The 24,159-nt window shown below is 33.0% G+C and overlaps 2 protein-coding genes across 3 annotated transcripts; one reads left to right on the top strand and one right to left on the bottom strand.

Moving 5' to 3' along the window:
* The first annotated feature begins 9,069 nt into the window (after positions 1–9,069).
* Positions 9,070–18,775, top strand: LOC11429788 (uncharacterized). Of its 2 annotated transcripts, none has more exons than XR_003008724.2 (13): positions 9,070–11,932; positions 12,079–12,209; positions 12,449–12,548; positions 12,639–12,771; positions 12,853–12,919; positions 14,014–14,674; positions 14,902–15,228; positions 15,850–16,617; positions 16,710–16,782; positions 16,853–16,938; positions 17,545–17,664; positions 18,012–18,146; positions 18,254–18,771. XR_003008724.2 is itself a non-coding variant. In XM_003588468.4 (13 exons), the coding sequence occupies exons 1-12, from the start codon at positions 9,365–9,367 to the stop codon at positions 18,081–18,083; spliced, it is 5,106 nt and encodes a 1,701-aa protein (XP_003588516.2). In that variant the 5' UTR covers positions 9,071–9,364; the 3' UTR covers positions 18,254–18,775. The 2 variants fall into 2 exon arrangements, 1 of the variants encoding a protein (XP_003588516.2); XM_003588468.4 differs by having other exon boundaries at positions 9,071–11,932; positions 18,012–18,083; positions 18,254–18,775.
* A 2,331-nt stretch (positions 18,776–21,106) lies between these two features.
* Positions 21,107–24,159, bottom strand: LOC11425662 (uncharacterized). The gene is made up of 2 exons (XM_024776297.2): positions 23,477–24,159; positions 21,107–21,442 (listed from the first exon to the last, which is right to left on the bottom strand). Exons 1-2 carry the CDS (start codon positions 24,157–24,159, stop codon positions 21,205–21,207), a joined length of 921 nt encoding a protein of 306 aa, XP_024632065.1. The 3' UTR covers positions 21,107–21,204.

Genomic DNA, 24,159 nt, shown 5'->3' on the forward strand with positions numbered 1-24,159 from the left:
AAGAGTAGTAATGCTTAGTCCAGTAATGTGTGCTGTTTGGAAAATTTTAAACAGTTGGGTGAAATTGATGAAACAGTGGGCATCTTAGTAATGTGTGTTGTTTGGAAAATCTGTACTATTAGTATTCTTCATTTCAAGATGTCTTGGAATTTTGTAAGAGAACATTGTCATAAAATTTTGAAGAGACTCTGGAATCATGGAAATTTAGAAGGGTAGACACATTTTCTCACAATCAATAATATGAGAATTTTTATGAAACAACACGGTTCACCACCTAAAAATACAAATTGTCTTTTTTAAGAAGGAATGCAAATAAGTGGTTAAAATAAGTAAATAAAGAGGTGATGTAACTATTACATTGACAAAAATAAGAGCTTGTATTTTAAAAACAAATACTAAAACTGTTCTTATCACTACCCGTATCATTTGAACTATTTACCTGTTTCAGATTAACTTTTTCAATAATACCTTTAATTATTCAGCCACTATCACTTCTAACCACCTTAATCGATATGGGTATTTTAAGCTATATACACAGTTTTTAACTTTAGAATTCACTATGAAACTGAAGGGGTGTTATATATTTTGTCCATGAAGTTTTGATTATATATTCCCTTAGCTCACTTTCTCACTTTCACTGTTTAGTTACAAAGTAAGTAGATAAATGTTATGAACACTTTCTAACACCCATTTTTATATTGGATGAAATCGATTATCACTTTATATGTGATTCATTTCTAAAGTGTGGTGTCTACATAGATTACATCTAATAAAAAATGAATGTTATAGAGTGTTAAGAAGAGAATGTCATGTTTAGCCATAGACTCCCTCCCTCGCATTACTATTGACAACATGCATAATTTATCTTCTTTTTTACTCAATTGATTGTTAGCTGAATTAGAGCTGTCAAAACGGACCGGGCCGTATGGGCCGACCCGTTTAGCCCGATTAATTATAGGGCTTGGGCCTTAAATATTGAGCCCAAATTTTAATAGGGCTTTTTAGCCCGACCCTAAAAAGCCCGCTACCCGTTAGGGCTAGCCCGAACGGGCCGAGGGTAGCCCGCTAGCCCGCATAACAAAAAAATCCTATAAATTATATATATTTTTTAAATAATTCTTTACTTAGTTGATTATCAAAGTAATAAATAAAAATGAAAATTTAATGAATTAACACAAATATACATGTAATATAAAATTATATTTACTCGTTCGTTATTTATAATTTTAAAGAACGGAAATATAAATATCTATAACCATAACGTATCTAATTTATTTAAAATGGTTTTCCTCGCCGTTTTAGTTTACGACGTTTGTACAAAAATGTTTACAATTTATATTTGTTCTAGGCATTATTTAAACATATTAAAAATATTATTTATATAAAAAAATTATAGGAGTATTTTATAGTACTATTTGAAAATATATATATATATATATATATATATATATATATATATATAATTTTTAATACGGGCCGGCCCGTTAGGCCCGCGGCCCGTATAGGGTCGGGCTCGGGTAGTATATTTCAAGCCCGTTTTCAACCGGACTTTTTGGCCCGGCCCGATAAAGCCCGGAGCCTGTTAGGGCCGGCCCTAAACGGGCCGGGTCGCCCGTTTTGACAGCTCTAAGCTGAATGATTTCAGTTCACCTATGTTCGAACAGCGTCTCGCATTAGTCGGTCCTTGAATCGGATGCCGAATTTTAAAAAATATTACATTAACTATAAAATTAATATAAAAAATATGTGATGAATATTTTTCACTAATACATAAAAAAAAAAAGTAGGACAAACATTTGTCACTGATAAATAAATAAAAAACACGGAACATATAATTGTCATTGGATTATAATAAACTAGAAAAAAATTCTCATTGATAAATATAAAAAAATATATACTGGAAGAATATTTTTTTTTTAAGGAATACTGCAAAAATATTTGTCACCTATGCATAAACAAAACTATACAGAACAAATACATGTCTTTGATAAATATTAAAAAAAAAAAAAAACATAACAAAAATTATTTTTTATGAATACATAAAAAAGAACATGAGACAGATATTTAAACAAGAAAGTCCAACACACTTCAAATTTACAAAAGTTAATCGTGATAATTTGGTGTACGTATTACTGTTGTTTAATTTTGTTAAAGAATCTCACATTAAATTAAAGATGGATCGAATAAGTATTTATGGAAACAGTCATTGTCTCTCAAGTTAGTTTTGTAAAATTGTGTCAGACATTATAACAAATTATATGATGGTATCATTGCCACTACGAGGATGAGTTACGACAGAAGTGAAAGGGGGCAACCGAAGTTACAACACAGTTTAATGAATTCTTTTTCTAGCTGAAGAATAGTAAGTCCGCCAAAAAAGCACGGTGTATGATGCATGGTCGTCTCTCAATAGAGTCTAAATATCACATTAAAACTCGAATAAAGAAAGTAAGGGATGCAAAACATTCACTAAAACCGTGTTTGAGAAGCCTTGGATGATACTACATGTAAGTAACTAATTGTAGTGAGAGAGGGAAAAAAAATCTTGATTTCTGCTCTTCTTCCAGCAAATTTTGCTCTCACCCAACCAAACTGACCAAAATACGCCTACATTAGTTAACTAACGCAAACACTAGTTTTAAAACACTCTTACTTTCTGCTATATGCTTCAGCTGCCTCAATCTAGTGATTTGTAAGCTTCATAAATGATCTATCTGTATGGTATATTAAGCCACCTGAGCAATTATTGCTTTCTAAAAGAACATGCTGAGTATGATTTGATATTTTCTTTTGTACGTGTCTCTGAAATAACTCAAACTTATCATGCTCAGTATGATTTGATATTTTCTATTGGATAGAGGACGGAGTTATATGAATATTCAAAGCTGCTTGGAAACTCTCAGTTTGTTTTGCATTCATTTCAACCATATAAGCTTATATATGCATATATGCTAGCTGAAGTGGAAAAGGTTTCGAACTGCTGAAGCATATAGCAGAAGGCAAGGGTGTTTTAAAATTAGTGTGACTTAACTTATGCTGCGTGAGTTAAGTCACGCTGCGCAACTTAAATCACGCAGGAGTAATGTAGTAAATTCGGTTGGACGTGAGTGTTTTGTGCTGAACGAAGAGCAGAAATCAAAAATCTTTACTACCAATTATGTGATGAGACGTACCAAGTCGAGGACCCATGGAGTAAGAGATTGTGACTGAGAGATGCAAGCAAATGATTTACTAAAACAACAAATCTTTACCCAACAAATATTGGCAAAATTTTACCCACCAAAAAGAATTTCTATAAGATAGTATTAGAGAATTCATCAACGTCGATTGAATAATCAACCTAAAAGAATGTAATCTATAGTCGAATCGGAAATTTTAAGTTGTGACGTATTTAATTTTGAGGAGTGATATTTGGACAACCAAAATCAAACAACTCTATTGACAACTTTTTTTCCTCCTTTCTTATTGGACAATAACAATAGAGAGGGAAAAAGAAGAAGAGGGAATAAAAATATAACGAAGGTATGAGAGAGAAAATTATCACAAAAGTTATTTAAAAGTGGTTGTTCAAATATCGTTTCTCTTAATTTTTACTTTTTTTCTGAGGACGAATATAAACTTCTATCCAAAAAAAATATATCGAAAAATATATGGCTATAAGTTGGGACATCCATAATTCCATACCCATATTTTAGAAGTCAAATACAATCGATACACATATATTTCATACGGCAAAAGAACGTTAAAAAATCCATCTTTCAAAACAAAAACAAAAATTTTAAAAATCCAAAATGTTAAACTATTTGAATACATTCTTTTAGAGGATTTGAATACATATTACATTAATTTCATATTATAATTTGTTGCTGTATAACTTTTAATCTACGTCGGTCTTATAGTCTAATCTAAATCATTGTCTCCTTTTATATTGGGTGCAAATGGAAGTATTATGAGTGCAAATCAGTATCTCCTATTTAATTCTGAAGTATACAAATATAATTAGAGAAATATTAATAAGTGCCCTTGGGGCATTGTTTAGTAAATCAAAGTTATGTTAAATTGATCATAATTCAAACTTAAATCTTAAACTTTGAATTTGAAATTTGTTTGAATCGTGTAAAAAGAATCATTGTAAAAAAATAGCGTTAAATATCTCTATCATTTTGGCGAGTTTTGATTTAGCCATGTAAAATTTTCATTGTTATTAATAGATTGTTTGGTTTTGACCATGATGACGTTTGACTGTGCAAATGTGTTGATGTGGCATGCTAATTATGTATATATTTTTTCAATTTTTTTTTGTTACACGAGGAAATTACGTATCATATCTTTTATTTTTAACACATAAAAATTATATTCATCCTTACCATAATTTTTTTCATCTTCAAACACATAACCTTCATATTCAAACCCATAATTTTCACAAGATCTCCATCACCCTAATACAAATATAAAAAATGTTAAAAATTGTGTAACAAATGCATTGAAAATTAAAATATTTGACATTTTTATGAAATAATTATTTCTTTTCGAATCTGAAAAGAAGTCTCGAATACACTCGTTAACAAGACCCTACAAATATTCATAAACTCCTCAACCCAAAATTCTTAAAAAAAAAAAGAAAAAAAGGATCAACTCAAAAAAGAAACACAAATATTCATCCCTTTATTTCAAACCAAACAAATCTTAACCCATAGTTGATTTATACCCAACATATATGCTTTGTATACAAATCTCTGACAAACTTCCAAATGCAAAATCCTTCTTCTCTCTTCTACGGTTAGTGTTAGTGCCACAGAGAATAACAACAAATTGCCCTCACCCCCACTCAAGGTAATCCTTTTTGAAGTGATTGATCTTATGACACTGAAAGCTATTATACTTGTGTTTACCATTTTCACAAATTTCTTCCCATGACCAAAATATTCAATGATTTCACATTTAAGGTGTTTCAAAACCATATAATTCATCACAAACGCTCGTAATCTTTAAACTATTGATTCCCTAGAGGTTTTCTCTTTTAGTATCTCTAAGTTTTCCTTTTACCACACACAAAACCCTAACACATATGTCTTCTATTCATAGGATTTGTCCAACCTTTAAAACATGATGACCAAGAAAACAGAATATGCATACTCGTGTGTTGCGCAACCTTTCCTACGCATCGCAGGAGACGGAAGCTAGACATCATGTAAACATTCATTAGTTGCAATTTCCACACCAACCTCAGCGTGTCGCGCAATAAATTGAAGATTTCAAGACACAATTTAGCAGTATTGATACATCGAAATCAAGCTATAGAAAATATAAATGATAAAAATTGTGATTTTAGAAAGCAAATAAATCATTCTAAATAATATATTTATAATTTATATGACTATACATATATATCCTCTATAAAAAATTACTATACATATATGTTAATTATATCTCCTAAAAAATATTAATTATATAGACATTTGGTAAAAAAAAGAAAGAAATAATAGACGTAATAGGTGTATTAGATAAATTATAAAAAAAAAAATAAAAAAAAAAAGGGAATTTGGCTTGGAATTGGATGTGATCAAGATTAAACCTTTATTTTATTTTTTGGAATCAATAGGCGATACTGTAAACGTGTGGAAACACGTTCTTTGTTTAACTCAGTTGGTATGGACGATACATAATATATGCAAAGTCCGTGGTTCGAACCCCGACCATCACAAAAAAAAAAAAAAAAAAAAACATGTGGAAACACTTTGTGGTTCGTAGCGTGCTCCAGAGGAAGAGTACTCATTATAGTCTCATTAACAAGAGATTTGACTTTGTATTTGTGCGTATAAACACCCAATTCAGAGTGTCTTTTTTTCTAAACCACATTTCATTAAATTAATATATATTCGTAAATTTCTTATAATCTTATCTCAGTTGGTAGAGACATTATTATATACAGGTGTCAGGGTTGTAATCCCAAACACTCCACTTATTTACCTTAAAAAAATAAATTTCTGCTTGATAAAAAAAAATCTACTCCTAAAATTTCTATTTAAAAACTTTCCTAAAATAATGGTATATAAATCAACTAATATTTTTAAATTATTGGAATCAATAATTTATTGTGGAATTAAAGCAGTAAAAGAAAAGAGGTAAATGGAAAGAATTTGAAGGAATTTGACTAAGTCATTAGTAAATAGCCTAATTTAGAATTACCATAATTTTTATATAATAATCTTGTTTTAGGCATATTAAGAAGTTAGTTATAATTACTAAAATATATGTAAAAAAGATCTTTTGCTTTTGCTACAGTAATTATTACTCTCTCCGTAATGAGTTTTTTTTTCTTTCTAATTTCATACATATTAAGAAAAAATGTATAAGTTAAAGAGAAAGAAAAATGATTTTGAATGTCTTTATTAAGTATTAGTGCATTCTTCTTTATCATAGATGTAAAGTATAATATATTGAATTGAGAGTGGTAAAAGTAATATTAATTAGAGTTATATTTGGAAAAAAATAATTAATATTATATTGAAAAGTGAAATAGATCAATTCTTTTGGGACAATTTTTTTTTTTGCAAATGATTCACTTATTATACGACGGAGAGAGTACATTCAAGTTACATTCGGACTATCCACTCATATAAAATATATTTTTTAGCAACACTCATATAAAACATGACAATTTTTTTTTTGAAAACATCAAAATGGAATTTATAAACATAGGCAGTAAAACTATTTCAGCACAAGATGTACTGAAAGGCTACCCCTTAAAAAGAACAGTCAAACAATATTTAATAAAATATGACAATTGATTTGTACCTCAAAAAAAATATGACAATTAATAAGATGTATTTTTCCTCTAAAAAAAATTACATAAAGTTGAATTCAACGACTTTTGCTTACAAAATGAAGTATTTGACTTGAAAAATCATATGCTTCAATTTTTGTTGCAATGAATACGTAAAAATCCATAAAAATTTACTATTTAAGATTCTTAAAGAATTTTCTCAAGGCACTCGTTAAAATTTTTGTTTTGCTTGTTTATAAGGTTGAAGATTATATATTTACTTCAGTTAGTGATTGCAATAGATAATTAAATTTGTAAAAGATTAATAGACGATTGAATCCATTCGTCTCTGATTATAAGTCTTATTTGAAAAAGAAAAAAATTGTCCCGAAATATAAGTAATCCCTATGCAATTTACTAGATTTATTTATTTGAAAGAAATTCATCTTAAAATTTGAAATGTTAAAGTTACACATTAACACACAAAGAATATTATTGGAAGATCAACATACAAAATACCAACAATTTATTTTAGCATATCTTAAAAAAGGTTGGGGTGCTTATAATAAGAATCAAGGGAAGTGATAAATATCTTGAGTTTATATTTAAAATATTTTTAATTTTTTTAACTGTAACTTTCATTTTCTATTTCTTTTTGAAAAAAGAACTTTCATTTTTTGTTGACAAACACACTGTTTCTTTTTATTTGTCACCTTTGTGGATGGATTTTATTCTCATCTATGTGTAATTTTCAATCTTCAATAAAACATATATAAGAAAAAAAAAAGTAGTTTTCGGATGTTCGTAAGCATCACATATTCATGATTTAGTTATAGCTATCCTCATCGATGAGTTAGTCCAACATATGTCACAAGTAGAGTATTGTGCTATCCTCAAACATCGCCACATGATTCCGTATTTTTCATTGATGAATTTTGTACAGTTCGTGGTAACTTGTAAGGTGTCTCTAAGTATCTTTATGAACCACTAGAGCTGTCAAAATGGACTAGCATGTATTGCCAGTCCACTAACCTGAATAAAATGTAGGGATTGAGTCTTAAAATTTCAGGCAGATTTTTTCAAGATTTTTTAGTCCGATCTAAAATAACTGGAATAAGTTAAAAGCTCATACAAGACAGATCAATTCACAGACACACACTAAAAGAAAGAAAATAGTTCTAACTTTTTATGAATTATAAAATTTGGAATGATTGTGGCTTAAGTTAAAAGCTCGTAAATTTGAATGAGGTTGTGCCCTCCAAAACATTTACGTTTCTTAAATTTCTCTGTTGTTTTTTTTTTTTAATTATATTTTTAGTATAAATAAAAAGCAATGCTTATAAGAAATTTTAGATCCATTTAGCCCGCAACTCGTATAGGGCCGAGTTAGGTAGTTTTTTAGAGCTCACAATTTATAGGTTTTTTTACTAGACCCGATAAACCCCTAAGCCTGTTATGGGCGACCTTAAATGAGGCAAATAGTTCATTGTAATGAGCTTGTAGATTTTAGATACATGCCTGCCTCTGTTAAACATTTTCTTTTTGATATATTTAGATGGAAAAAAGTATATGCGAAGAAAAAACCACCTATGAACTTCTTGATTGATCCATAATAGGAAATGTCGACACTTAAACCAATAGATGTTTTGACGGACAAATGTGTAAGAGAAAAATATACATGTGTGGACTTGAGCGAGGTTTTCTCACATTTGGGATTAAAAATATGAACTTTTACTTTGCAGCATGTTTTCAAAGTTGTTTCAAGGAAAGTGTCCAAACATGATAAAATGTGTTATGACTTATAACAATAAACATGTTTTATACCATTTATGGTCAACACTTTTGATTTCGTAGCTTCAAAAGCTATGTATGTTTTACAAAGAGGTAAAAGGATCAAGCATACAATGTTATGTTTTGTATATCAATAAACATAGTTTTACAACAGGTTAGCGATACACATTGTTATTCCTTGATTTTTCCGTTAAATGTAATTTTTTATATATAAACAAATTTAATAGCGTAAAAATATCCTTGAAAAAATTAATTACTTATCATTTTCAAACGGTCAATTCAAAAAAAAAAAAACTATTATATCAAGTAATTAATATTTGGAGAGGAAAATATATTGTTAAAGGAAAATGCTAATTTGAGCATAGAATTATTGCAATTAATACATGTTTAATTTAGAGATGAAAATATCGATAAGATTTATCAATCAAATGCATAAACTTTGCCACAATAATCATAACTGATACCATCTGTCCTTTTCACAGTACCATCGACTTTTCCAAACTTTGTCGTCGCTAGATTCCCAAAAGACAACGCTTTCTCTCTCCTCTCTCTCACTTCCCACTGTCCTAGTCCTACTACTCAGTACACTCTCTCTCTCTCTCTCTCTCTCTCTCTCTCTCTCTCTCTACATTGAACACTGTGTTTTATTACTTACCCCTTCTCTGTCTTCATAACTTCTTCATTTTCAATGCATGATGATGATGATTCTACTGTCCAAATTTCACTATCCATAATTCATTCATAGTTAAAAAATTCATACTTTTACATTTTTCACTCAAAACCCACTTCTCAAATTTAGTTTTTTCAATGGATGAAACTGGTGATGACGAGTCTAGGAGGTGCAGTAGAAACGGGTCAGGTGGATGGAGGTGCAAAGAGCAAGCTTTACCTGGAAAAACCCATTGTGAAAGGCATCATGAGTATTACAAAAGCAGGAATTCGAGTAGTTTTGTTGAAAAGAATGGTGGAATAAGAAATGGGGTTGTTGTTGATGATCATGATAATGGAGGTAAAGGGTTGTTTGGTGGTGATGATCATGGTGTTGTTGAGGGATTTGGAGGGGTTTTTGGTGATGTTGAAGTGAATGGTGGTGTTAATGCTGGTATTGGCCGTGAAAGGTTTAATCTTTGGCAACAAGGGGATGGTCAACAAGGTGGGAGGTTTGAGCAAGCCAGTGGGAATTTAGGTCAGTTTTTGGGTGATGGAGTTGAATTTGTTGGTGGGTTTGTTGAGGATAGGAATAGGGCTGTTGGTTTAGGTCAGCAATGGGGTGGTGTAGGTGTATTTGGAAATGGTGGTGGTGTTTCTGGTGTTGGTAAAGATGATCATGGAAATGGTGTTGATGGTGTTTGTGGAAATGATTCACCTGGTTTTGGTTCTGATGGAATTAATGGGTTGATTGGTGAAGGGGGTTGTTTTGGGAATTTGTATGATAGGAGTTTTCAAGCTCTTCTTTCTCAAGGTAGGGTTTGTGATGAAGATGTGAATTTGACTGGTGGTGGAACTAGCTTTCAAGGGTTGGGTGGTGAAAGTGCTTATGATTTTAGAGGTGTGGGAAATCTAAGTCAGTGTGGTAAGTTTGAAGGTGAAAAAAATGTTGGTAGTATATTAACAGTTCCCGAGTCAAGTAACAAGATGGGAGCATTTGGTGTGGAAGAGGGAATGGAAATGTTATTAAGTGGAGGAGTTTCCATCAATGAGGAGGCAAGGGGTGAAGCCTTGAAGCCATTGGCTAAGAGAGGTAGGCCTAAGGGTTCTAAGAATAAGATTAAGAAGAAAGAGGTTGACTTAGTCACTAATGGAGAAACTGTTTGTGGAAGTGCTAATGTTGGAACAACTGTTGAAATTCTAGAGACTGAGAAATCAGTGTTTTCTGGTAAGGCTGATCAGGAAGGCGTGGACATGGGCGACATTGCAAGGACAAAGAAGCGTGGTCAACCGGAAGATTGGAAGCGTGGAAGGCATATTATTTTGGCAGTTGGTTATGAAATTGATGGGGTTGGTGAGATTACAGGACCAATGGAGCGTGGTAGAAAATCAAAGGGTTCAGTAAACGAAGAGAAGAATGTTGAGGAGGTTAGCAGTGAAGTTGCTGGTGCCGGTGAGATTGCAAGGCCTAAGAAGCTTGGTCGGATGGAAGCATCAAAATGCGGGAAGGAGATTGTCGTAGAGGTTAGTAATGATGTTGGTGGTGAGATTGTGAGGCGAAAGAAGCGTGGTCGACCAAAAGGTTCAAAATGTGGAAAGGAGATTGTCCTAGAGGTTAATAATGAAGTTGTTGGTGCCGAGGTTATCATTGAAGTTGCTGGTGCTGGCGAGATTGCAAGGCCTAAGAAGCTTGGTCGGCTGGAAGGGTCAAAATGTGGGAAGGAGATTGTCGTGGAGGTTAGTAATGATGTTGCTGGTGAGATTGTGAGGCCAAAGAAGCGTGGTCGACCAAAAGGTTCAAAATGTGGAAAGGAGATTGTGGTAGAGGTTAATCATGAAGTTGCTGGTGCCGGTGAGATTGCAAGGTCTAAGAAGCGTGGTCGACCAAAAGGTTATAAGTGTCAAAAGGAGATTGTTATTAAGCGTGGTCGACCTAAGGGCACAAAGAACAAGAAGAAAATACTAGAAGATCAGGAATTGCATGTCCAAACCCTTGTTCAGGATGAGGTTCAAAATGTTAAACCAAAGCTAGGTCGACCAAAGGGGTCTAAAAATAAGAAGAAAAATATTGCCGGTGAAGATGGAAACAAGTTACATAAGGAGAAAAAAAGGCGTGGTTGGCCAAAAGGTTTTTGCTTAAAGCCAAAGGAGATTGCTGCTCGATTGGATGAGAAGATTGAAAGGCGTGGTAGGCCAAAGGGTTCTGGCATGAAGCCAAAGGAGACTGCTGTTCAATTGGATGCGAAGATTGAAAGGCGTGGTAGGCCAAAGGGTGCTGGCAAAAAGCCAAAAGAGATTGTTGTTCGATTGGATACGAAGATTGAAAGGCGTGGTAGGCCAAAGGGTTCAGGGAAAAAGCAAAAGGAGGTTGCATCTCAATTGGCTTTACAGATTGAAAGTCAGAAGAGTACTCGTGTTGATGGAGCTTTGAGTACGATTGTGCCACATAAGCATATACAAGAGGAATCCATTTCACCGCTAAAAGATCCAGTAAATAAGGAGGAAAAGTCAGATTTTGTCCTTGAGTGCTCAAAGGATTCTGGAATTGAAAAGATAACAAAAGGGTTGATGAGCAAATCTGGCGATGTCCATAAGAGGTGCAGTGAAAGATTAAGAACATTGCTAACCGACCACAAGAATTCTCAGGATGTTGAAGTGGAAGAAACTTTTTGTGAAAATGAGGTGGAAGAAGCTATAGATCATGAATTGGAATCTTCAGATTTGATGGTGAGTTGCGCTTGAAGTTACATTCTCGTCCATTCATTATAGTTTTTATTATTACCTTAGCATTGAAATGTGTCTCTTTTGATTTCAAAATTTGATTCTTTCTTTACTCAAAATTCTCAGTTTGAACTCATTTGCTCTCTGTTTAGGGTGAACCAGAGACCAAAAAGGAGCCTAGGAATTTAAGGTGCCATCAGTGCTGGAAGAAAAGTAGGACTGGAATTGTTGTTTGTACCAAGTGCAAAAGAAAAAAATATTGTTATGAGTGCATAGCAAAATGGTAATGTTAACTAAACTGATTTTTGTCCATCGTTCTACTTTCCGATGAATTTCACTTGTTAGGTTAATTATTATTTTTGGCATATCCAACTAGAATGGTTCATGGGAGACAAATAGTTTTATTAACTTGGAAAGAGTATAGCTTTACAAACACCAGCTAATATTTTTGATAACTAAATTAGGTTACTGATTGCAGACAGGCTCTGGTTTTCTTATGATGTTTAAATTTGAATAATATAGGTACCAAGATAAAACTAGAGAGGAGATAGAGACTGCTTGTCCCTTTTGTCTTGATTATTGCAATTGCCGACTGTGCTTGAAGAAAACTATATCGACGATGGTGTGTGCTTTCATTCTCTTGCATTCTATTATGCATTCCATTACTTTTTATGCCTTTGCATTTCACGTGAAATGAATTATTTATCCACAGAATGGGAATGGCGAAGCAGATGCAGATGTCAAATTACAGAAATTGTTTTACTTGCTTAAGAAAACTCTGCCTTTACTCCAACATATCCAACGGGAGCAGAAATCAGAGTTGGAAGTAGAAGCAAGCATTCACGGTACTCTAATTTGATTCGGTTAATGTTATCAAGTTGTTGGACCAATGATTTCAAATGTACAATGTTGTGTTGTTTCCTCAGGTTCCCTGATGGTGGAAGAGAAGGATATTCTGCAGGCAGCAGTTGACGATGATGATCGAGTTTATTGGTATTATCTCGCAGACCCTCTTGGTTTATAGTAAAATTTTGTATGTTATGAACCTTTTTCCCTCATGTTTTTGTTCAAGCATTATTTTTAATTCACTGCATTATGATTATGATCTGAACAGGAAAATATTTATATTTGCTTGAGTAAGAAGTATAATTAGAACGAATCATGGAGCTGTGTTTTCCTAAACAATTCAACAATTACATTAGTTGCCTTTCAAAGTAATTGGTTATCTACATATATGTTTTCTTCTAATGCCTGTATTGATGTTGTGACACATTCTTCCTTTCCTATTCATTTTTGTTGAGAGAGAAGAGAAATTTAGAAAGATGTGTAATAAAATCCTTGTTTAGACTATAGAGCAAAGCTATTTTATATAGATATGAAACAATAAATACAATGATATATTTTTTACCACAAATACATGATACAATATCTTTTTTTTTTTTGAAAAAAAAAATACGCGAAGTAATTACATTTATAACTTGTCTGAAGATCTCTCAAAGGCTTTTGGTGATGTCACCTGATAAAGTTTCTCTCCAATGAACTGGCTGTCTATAGTTAGGCTTTACATATCATGTTGAGAGAGAAGAGAAATGCAAGGCATATGATCAAATCCACAGGTTTAAACTACATAGTAAAGCTATATTATACAAACAACTCTTTTTACATGATATAAAGATTTTCAGTTACCTTCGTTTTATAAGGAAGAATATACTTTAACTACTACTGTTACATGATACTATCTATTTATATTTTTTCTGACATGTATAAATACTGTTTACCGAACCCTGTTTTTTATTCTTTTCTTTGTCCTATAACATATGTCAAAGCCTACTACAAGTCAATTTTTTAGCAAGACAGTTGTTTAGCAGCAGAACTTTGATTAACCATTTTCTTTATTTTGGCACTGGTATTTGTGTTATTTTTATTTTTTTTTATAATTACCACAGATAGGTACTCACTCATCTGAATTAATTTCAGCTTGAACTCCAATTATCTCATATATCTAACTTTGTAAAATTTTACTCGTCTTATTTTCCATAATGTGATTTAAATTTTCATTCGGATCTTTCGATTTTCTTGTTTCACAGTGACAACTGCAATACGTCCATTGTCAATTTCCACAGAAGTTGTGTCAATCCGTATTGTCGGTACGACCTCTGTCTCACTTGTTGCACAGAACTTAGAAATGGAGTTCATTCCAAAGATATTCCTGCTAGTGGTGGTAATGAGGAAATGGTCAATACACCACCAGAAACTATTGCTTGGAGAGCAGAGACAAATGGCAGCATTCCTTGTCCTCCAAAAGCTAGAGGAGGTTGTGGTACTGCTACCCTTTCGCTGAGGCGCCTATTCAAAGCTAATTGGATCGAAAAATTGACTAGGGATGCGGAGGAACTTACCATCAAATATCAGCCACCTATTGTTGATCTTTCTTTAGAATGTTCAGAGTGTCGTAGTTTTGAGGAAGATGCAGCACATAATTCTGCAAGGAAGGCAGCTTCTAGAGAAACCGGTCATGACAACTTATTGTACTGCCCTGATGCCATTGAAATCGGAGACACGGAATTTGACCATTTCCAAAGACACTGGATAAGAGGTGAACCTGTTATTGTTAGGAACGTGTACAAAAAGGGTAGTGGCCTTAGCTGGGACCCAATGGTGATGTGGAGAGCTTTTAGATTGGCAAAGAACATATTAAAAGATGAGGCAGACACTTTTAAAGCCATTGACTGCTTAGATTGGTGCGAGGTTCGTGTTTTGATTTCTAGATTGAATAAGCCTCCACATGAAATTAGTTATGCAATTTTTTTTAATTATTTCAAGCCATATATATCGTCACAAAAAACTATCCTGAGAGTACTCCTAAAAATTTGGTCATCAAACAACAATCTACTCACCTATTTTTCAGCTTTTGATTGGAGATTCTTATTGTAGTTTGAACAATAGTTTATTATGTGTTCTATATGGTGATGCAGGTACAAGTTAACGCCTTTCAGTTCTTCAAAGGCTACTTGACAGGGCGTAGGTACAGAAATGGATGGCCGGAAATGTTGAAGCTAAAGGATTGGCCTCCAACAAATTTTTTCGAAGATTGTTTGCCAAGGCATGGTGCTGAGTTTACAGCGATGCTTCCTTTTAGTGATTACACACATCCGAAATCTGGTATTTTAAACCTTGCCACAAAGCTGCCTACTGTTTTGAAGCCAGATTTGGGCCCTAAAACATACATTGCTTATGGAGCTTTAGAAGAGTTGAGTAGAGGTGATTCTGTGACAAAATTACATTGTGACATTTCAGATGCGGTAAGTTCTTAATTTACACATTGCATAAGTTCTTAATTCACACATTTCAGAATATTGCTATTTTTTGTTGGTGAAATATGTATGATTGTTCTATTTCCACTTAATTTACACATTGTGAAATATGTATATTGTTCAAGTTAACAAAACCGGTAACAATGTTGCTTAAAAGAACCTTCACTTTGACAAAATATGTGGCCAAATTTGTGATTTTTCAATGGTGTGACCCAAGTGCTGGTAGTTTACATCGGAATAAAAAATAATAACCAAACAACACTGCTTAACAAATATAAGTCGTATTCCATGAAAGGACTAAGCATCATGAGATTTAGTGGGATTGAAAGTTAAAACTAGTTTTATCAGCTTAAATGATCAGCGTATAAAATCACTAAAGGATCCCCAGTGTAGTTTTATATTACATGTAACTAACTTAAATGTTTTAACTTGAGCTGGAGTATTAGACAAGTAATAAATAGTTCCATTTATATAGGTAGTGTACAGTTGCGTGTAAAACTGGAAAATACATTGATTGATCAGAATACTATTTGTGTCGCATGTCACACGCAGGTTTTCTCCTTTCTCATGTTATGCAGCAGGTGCTAATTTATGTTATGCATTGATCAGGTCAATATTCTGACGCACACAGCTGACGTAAAGACACCAGCGTGGCAATCCAAAATCATAAAAAAGTTAAAGAAGAAATATGAAGTTGAAGATATGCGAGAGCTCTATGGTCTGGACAGTAAGGCAGCTGGTTCGCGTGGAAGAAAACGTAAAAAGCGTCGCGTAGGTGTTACCGTGGATCTTAAAATATCTGAAAAAGAAGACATTAATGGTAGAGACTCAACCTTGCTTGAAAGTCAAGAAAAAGAAGACAAACTTGATAGAGAAGCTTGTGTTCAAGAGTTCTCTGAATCTACCAAAAGTAAATTAGATTTAAATGTGAGCAATCAGGAAGTCATCGATTCACCAAGGTTTCAGCAATTTGATCTCAATAGTCTTGATTCCAATTTCTTGGTTCCTAGAAATGACTGCGAGTCGATGCTTTATGATAATGTGGAACAACGGTGCTCACGACCACGCGATGGATCTTGTAAAGGAAATACATCCGTGATTGATAATCAACCTTGTGGTGGAACAAAAGAAACAACATTTGTCAATGGATTAGATTCTTCAGACATTTCCTCTTCGGATATTGAGACTGACAAAATAGAGTCTGTTGAAAATGAGATGCCGAGTAATAATTTATGTGGGAATGATGTTCATTTGGAGACTCAATATGGGAGTGCTGTGTGGGACATATTCCGTAGGCAAGATGTACCAAAACTAACAGAGTACCTAAATAAACACCATAGAGAGTTTCGCCACATAACTAGTCTTCCAGTGAATTTTGTAAGTGCAGTTGCCTTACCTTCATTGGATTATTGTTTTTTTGTACAACTTTGTTTTCTAAATAAATATGTTTTGATCTTCTTTGGCTTCAGGTGATTCATCCCATTCATGACCAGCACTTTTATTTGAATGAGAAACATAAAAAGCAGCTAAAGCTAGAATATGGTATGAAATTATGCTTTAATTTGTGATTAGTTTTGTGGATTTTGTAGCTATGAACTATTTTTCCTACCAGGTGTTGAACCCTGGACGTTCGAGCAACATCTCGGGGAAGCTGTTTTCATACCTGCAGGATGCCCTCATCAAGTGAGAAATAGAAAGGTAAATAAGGACACCAGTTTTATATTAAAAATAAAATCAGAGTGAAACTACTTTACAAATCTTTTACTTATATAAAACATTTTAGCGCAATCAACAAAAATTTAGAATTTGATCTCTAAAATTCAACAATGAATCTTTGAACCACAGCACCTAATAGAAGAGGTAAAACTTATTTCGTATACATAAACGTCATTAAAATAGGTTTTCAAGACAGCCTAAAAGAATCTCGGAATCATATATCTTAACTGGCTAAGCACAGTCCCATTTCCACCCTGATGAGATCATTTTTCTTTTAATTTATTTTTATTATTTTTATATATTTTTGTTATATAGTTTGGCAGTGTTAGGATAAGAGAATTAGTTCAGTTACTTATTTGTTTAGGTAGGATTATTTTGTATAAATAGGGTGTAGTGAAATTAGAATGGGGGTATCATTGAATACTTTATCTTTTGTGAGTAGAAGTGACTCTATTCTTGTGAAGGGGAAACCCCTGGAGGAGAGATTTTTCTCCTATTCTCTTTTATTATTGCTCAATCTTTCAATAAAATTGTTCGTAGTTTTCAATCAAATTCTCGGGTTCCTAACACATGGTTATGTTATTTCAGCCTTGCATCAAAGTGGCTATGGACTTTGTTTCGCCCGAGAATGTTAATGAGTGTGTTCGATTGACAGAGGAATTCCGGTTACTTCCAAAATACCATAGATCTAAGGAAGATAAATTAGAGGTACATGTTTTCATCATTCTGGAGCATATTATGATGACCTGACATTTTAAAATATTTAGCACAATTTTTTGTTTTGGAATAAATATGGTTATTTATATTTGCTGGTGATGTCGCAAATTTGATACAGTATAAGATCAAAGATTTTTTTTAGCATGCTATTCTGTGCATGACTTGTTAGGTTTCTTGTATATCTCATAATTTCCATGTTTTAAATTTTGCTATACCATCTAATATTCAGTAGTTACTCTTGTTAATTTTTATGTACACTACAAAATTAGAGTGAAGATGCATTACTTATCACTTTATCTAGAGATATTTCTTACACTCCATATATTCTTTGTCCGTAGATAAAGAAGATGGCACTCTATGCTGCCGATGTTGCTATCGCTGAAGCCACTAAACTCGTGGGAGCTAAATAAGTACTTCACTCTTAATCCTTTTCCATTTGATGCCATGAAGATTAATCTTTTTGAAATCATATTGTATGTTACTATGCCGATATTTTTATTATATAAATACAAATTATTATTAACATAAACTATGCATTTAGATGGCTTGTATTAATTAAGGTGATCTTGTAATTTTTCAGATGAATTTGAAGTCTGCCATCAACAACTTTTTGACAAATAATTCTCAACAGAAGCAATTTTACTGTTGTCTGTTGGTTTTATTCATCTTGATTTTAACCATTTTGGAAGAGCTTGTAAATGTGATGTGAATGTATCTGGTTCTGCTGTATCATATTAAGACATTGGAAATTCCGTCAGAGTTCAAGTTGAATGTTGGTTCCTGATGCACTAGCACTACACACCAACAAGATGTGTAGAGTAATGCCAAGTACTCGCGAGTTTTTGACGAACGGTATCAACATTTCCGTGTTGTTGGAAATTAGTACTAGTCAGTTTGAATATTTTTAGCTAGACTCTTGTATGATTGTCTGATTTATCTCATTCAACAACTTTTTGTTTTGATTATGTATCTTCTAGTGCCTGATCTTGAGCCCATGTAGATCATTTTACGGGTTTTGGATTTTTTGAAATCACAAGGTCATGGACCTTGGTCGTTGAATGAAGATTTGTCGGTTTATGTTTTGATATGTATTTTCAATTTTTACGAGTCGTCTGAGCATCATCTAATATTCGACCCTTGCTTATAGGGATTTTGGTCCATTATTCAAGACACTAACCTGAAAAAATTAAAGGTTTCAAAGAACGCTGAGAAAATTTAGTGCAAAACAAAAAAAATTGTTAATGAAATTATTTTTAATGTTAAACAGAAATAAGTCATCATGCACCTCACAATCACAATCTGATGGTGAATAATACTCGTACACAATGGGAAACTTATTAAGCTCTCCCACTCTAGAACGTGCCTTTTTGCAATGGTTACTTATCAATTAATAATGTGACTAATTTGAACAAGTGAGTTGCAAATAAAGATGTTTTACCACTTGAACCATAAATAAAAGATGCTTTACCCAACATTTGTAAATAAACACATGTTTCTATTACAAATATTTGATAATGTAGCCAATGTATTTCGGATTTACATCTTTTTGTTTTATGGATCTTGCCAAATTCATGAAAAATAAAATAGAAAGATTTCGATCAAAATAATGAATTTGAAAAAATAGGAATCAAAACTTTATGAGAATAAATAACATATTGCTAGTGAAAATCCGGTTTAGACTAACATCTAACAAAAAGTTATCATTTTCTTAAGTCTTATCAATCTAAGGGTTGTCGGCAATTCACTTAGCCTTTGTTTGAGAGTTTGGAGAAGATGGGAAGACTTTGGCAGGTTGCAAATATAGGGAAAAATGATAAAATCTTTCACATTTTTCGAAAGAGTGATTTTTTAAAGAATGATAAATTAATGCTTATGATTAATATTTGAAAAATTAATGTAAACCCTCTTCCAATAATTTTTTTTGAGTTTTCCTTAATAAAGAAGATTTTGTATTATGAAGAAAAATGAACATCCAACGCCTTCCTCTCTCAATGTCATTTATTTCTTCCACTTACTCATTGTTTTTTTTCTTTCAAACCACTCTCCTCCCTTCCCCTTTAAGCTTACAAACAAAGCTTTAATCCCAACAATTGACTATCTTCTCCGGCCTTCTTCACACATTGTTGACTTGTTGTTGAAGATCTATCATTTGGGTGCAGTCACTTTAACACAATTATGAGTTTTTTAAATATAAAAATTAACCATAAAATTAATACCGCTCGATCTTGATCGGATGGTTTGGATCTCACTTACTACATCTAGTTATGGGTGCAAATTGCACGTAATCCAGACTGTTCATGGGTTTACTCTCCTTTCTACTCTCTATCATTTGGGTAGCACTTGAGTGACATTGTGGTTGGTGACATTGGCGGCATTGGACAACCACAATGTCACAAGTGGCTTTTTTCTTTCCCTCTCACAAAGATATTTTGTTTTTTTGTACACTTATAACATTGTGATTGACCAATATCACCAACCACATTGTCATCCAAATGCTACCTCTATCATTTTCGTTGATCTCCCAACAAAATTGGGTGCCTTATATATTCATCCAATTCAAGCTTCAATTTTTCAAAAGTAAGATATGATGATGATACAAACTTATAATTTCCCACCACCCGTGTACATGCTCACAAAAAGTTTCAAGAAGTTTCACTGTCGTTATTGTTGTAATTAGTAATGTTCCACTCAAAAGCAAACCCATGACATAGAATAAACTATCAATTTTTAAACTATCTCTCTTCAATTTAATCTTTGAATTATGTAAATATACTAAGTAGTTCAATCCGTCAATTTAGTCATTCATATTAAAATGTTATAGAGTAACTTTATGCATTTTTATACATTTTAGGGATTAAATTGTCGGATTTCATATAGTTGAAAGACTACTTATTATAATCTTTTACGGTTTAAAGATTAAATTGATAGTCAACTACTCAAGTCTCTACCATTATAATTCAATTTCGTTTCCTTCACAATCCGTCTATTCTATGAAATCCCAAATCATTTTTTTGTTTATTTTACCCAAATATAAATTGTTTGAGTCCCAATAAATAAGAAAAAGAAAAAAAAAATGATTGTGAAGGAATGAAATAGCGAAAACATGCATGAAATAATGACAAAAAATGCCGATTAGATCTCACGTGCTAGAGTTATGTGAATTGATGATAGCCCTAAGAGAAAGTGGTAAGGCATTCATTCCAACACATAAATCCAAAATCTCCACCTATATATAATAAACCAAATCTTTGTAGTATATATAATCTAAGAACCCCTAATCAAATGATATCTTAGACACCTTCTAAAAAGGGAACTTTGAAGATATATAATAATCAAGTGTATCATAAATCAAACACAATTATTATTGAATCCAACAACATGCAAACAATATTAATCAAGTTTGATGACATGAAAAATTCATCAATCTTCTAAGAAACAAAATTTAAGTTTAAGAAAACTTGCATCATGAAAAACACCAAGATGTCCCAGCTTCATCTAAAGCAACAAAACCAAAGTTTAAGAAAACATGCATCATGGAAAATACCAAGATGTCCCAGCTTCATACGGTGGTGGTGGTGGCTTGCTAAAATATTTTCTGACCCAAACATGTTTCCCATTGATGATGAATTTCAATCTTGGGTTATACTCAAGAAGATAATTAATTACATCCATACCCTCACGACGTACCACAAGACGAGCATACAATGGGTGCTGATCTGGTTGATTAACTTCTTGCATCATCACTCTTTCAATGATATCTCCAAATTCTCTGCTTGGATAGCAAAAATAGGTAAAGAGAAATTAGGAAGCTACATTGGCACGATATCAACATCACATAACTTGTTTTTCATTAAAATTCAAGTGTTTTTTTCTCTCTAATTAATAGTAACATTAAAATAGAATTATCAAAATTACCTCAAACACTAAAAAAAATATGACAAGTTGCAGTTAAAGAAGTATTGAAGAGGTTGAAACTTCAATAATAAAATAGTTGGCTTTACATATTGTTTTTGTACTATGTAATGGGTTGAGTTATCTCTTTAATTGTTTTCTTTTATATATGTATAATATAGTGGTGCTTTATTTGCTGTTCAAAAATTCGTGATTACTTGAAGAAAAAAAATAGTGATTAGGTTTAAATTAAATAATATATTCACTAATATATGGCAGCTGATCCCATTCCTCACCCCTCTTGGTCTTGAATTTGGAATTTGCAGGTCCTGGAAAAGTACAAGTTTCTCATCTGGCTCGCTTGTCAAAATGTTGTACCAACTCTTTCCTTGCTCCACCACAGAAACATAGCCCCCTCTCCCTCCTGCGCTCGATGCGGAGAAGAAGATGAAACCTTCCTACACTGTGTCAGGGACTGTCATTTTTCTAGAAGCATATGGCAGGAAATTGGGTTTACAGGTAATGATTTCTTCACAGCTACATCAGCTCACGATTGGATCAAGATCGGTATGTCTGGCTCCCTTCCGAATATCTTTTTCGCTGGCCTTTGGTGGGTTTGGAGACATCGTAACTTAATGTGACTTAATAATGAAAACATGTCTCTCATTCGGCTGTGCAACAATATCGTTTCAGCAGCTGCAGATATCAATTCGGCCTTTGATAGTGAGGAAAATGTGAATCATTATGACCGTTTCGTGAAATGGAACAACAGAAATCACCTTGACTACATTCTTAATGTTGATGGCAGCTGCTTAGGCACTCCTTCCCGCACTGGTTACAGTGGTATTCTCCGTAATAGTGCAGGCTTGTTCATCTCAGGTTTTTCCGGTTTCATCCCGAATTTGACGAACATTTTGCAGGCCGAGCTAACAGCGATTCACCAAGGGTTGAATATGATTATTGATTTGAATATGAATGACGTCATGTGCTACTTGGATTCCCTTCTTGTAGTTAATCTTATTATGAATGACACTCCGAGATACCACACCTACGCCGTCCTCATTCAGAATATAAAGGATTTGCTAATTGTTCGGAACTTCTCTCTCCATCACACATTAAGAGAGGGGAGCCAATGCGCGGATTTCTTTGCTAAGTTGGGTGCTAATTCAGATGCTCATCTTGTCGTCCACCAATCGCCTCCAGCTGACCTCCTCCCTCTGCTTAGAGCTGATGCCATAGGCACTGTTTTTATTAGGAGATAGCTGCTTGTTTTGGTTTTTCTTTTGTTTCTGTTTCTGTTTTTTTTTTCTGCTTCTGCTGGCCCTTTGTAACAAAAAAAAAATCATATTTGTGTTATGTGCATCTATATATATTTTTCAAATAGTTTGGTGACTAGAAATTCGTTTTTTTTTTTTTTTTTTTAAGATTTAAGATGAATAAAGTGGGGTGTTCAGGGTTCGATCCCCAATCCCTACATATATTATGTATTGTCTCTGTCAACTGAGACATGTGTGTATGTTATTCTAAGTACAATAAGAAAACATTTTTACGATAAGTTATAATATTTATTACTATATAACAAAATTCATTTAACTATTTTACTTTTTTTTATCAAGTAGCCCATTGACTAAAAATTCACTTCTTATAAATGAATAAGTGGATGTCTAAAGTTGAAACTCCGCCCTCTGCATATTATAATGCACTGTCCATATCAAGTTAACTACTTTACTTTAATCGCGTAAAAAAAACAACTATACATTCAACCATAAATAATCAATATAAAATAAAGTCTTAAACATAAATTTCAGAGTAAAAAAATATTTTTGGTATCAATTCAAAAACAAGTTTTTTCAATAAAAAAAAAGTAGGTAAATGAAACAAAGTTGATATAATAAAAGGGTAGGATAAGGACCTTGAGAAGAAATATCTAAGTTCATTTTCTGAAACCGGATAACCTCTGGAAAATGTTATGAAGAGGGTCCTATCATCAATTTCTTGTGGCACAATTGGACAATCATTAGGAGTATAATATGCTGCTTGTGGTAGCATGTGAGTAGGAAGGCTAGCAGTCCCGTAAAGATTTGCACGATATAACTCTTGCTGCTCGGTAACACCATTATAAATCACATGTTCAATAATATCTGTAAACGCTCTAATACATACTTCATTGATGTACTTTGTGACATCAGTGATCAATTCGAGGCGTTTTTCATGGAAAAACTCGAACGTCGCATTGTGGTGCAATATGTGTTGAATCAATGGTAATTTCTTTTCCCTTACACAATCATTAGGGTATGGAGAACTCACAATGCAATCAAGGATGAAGACAGCTTCATCAGCTAGCATGTTTAGCATAACGTTTGACCAATGCTTGAGAATCTTTGCTACCAAATTGAATTCTTTACTTATCATCTCAATGCACATAAGGAAGGCCATTACATTGATCGATTCAGAGATTTCACGACCGAGCTCCAAAACCAAACGAATGAATAGTTGTCGATCAATGTTGTGAAACAAGTTGAACTCTTCTTTAGTCACAATCACTTTGAAACCTAGGTCTGGATTTGGTAGAATTTGTGGTATAGTAGAAGACAT

The sequence above is a fragment of the Medicago truncatula genome, chromosome 1 (genome assembly GCF_003473485.1).
Source record: "Medicago truncatula cultivar Jemalong A17 chromosome 1, MtrunA17r5.0-ANR, whole genome shotgun sequence".
NCBI lineage: Eukaryota > Viridiplantae > Streptophyta > Magnoliopsida > Fabales > Fabaceae > Medicago > Medicago truncatula.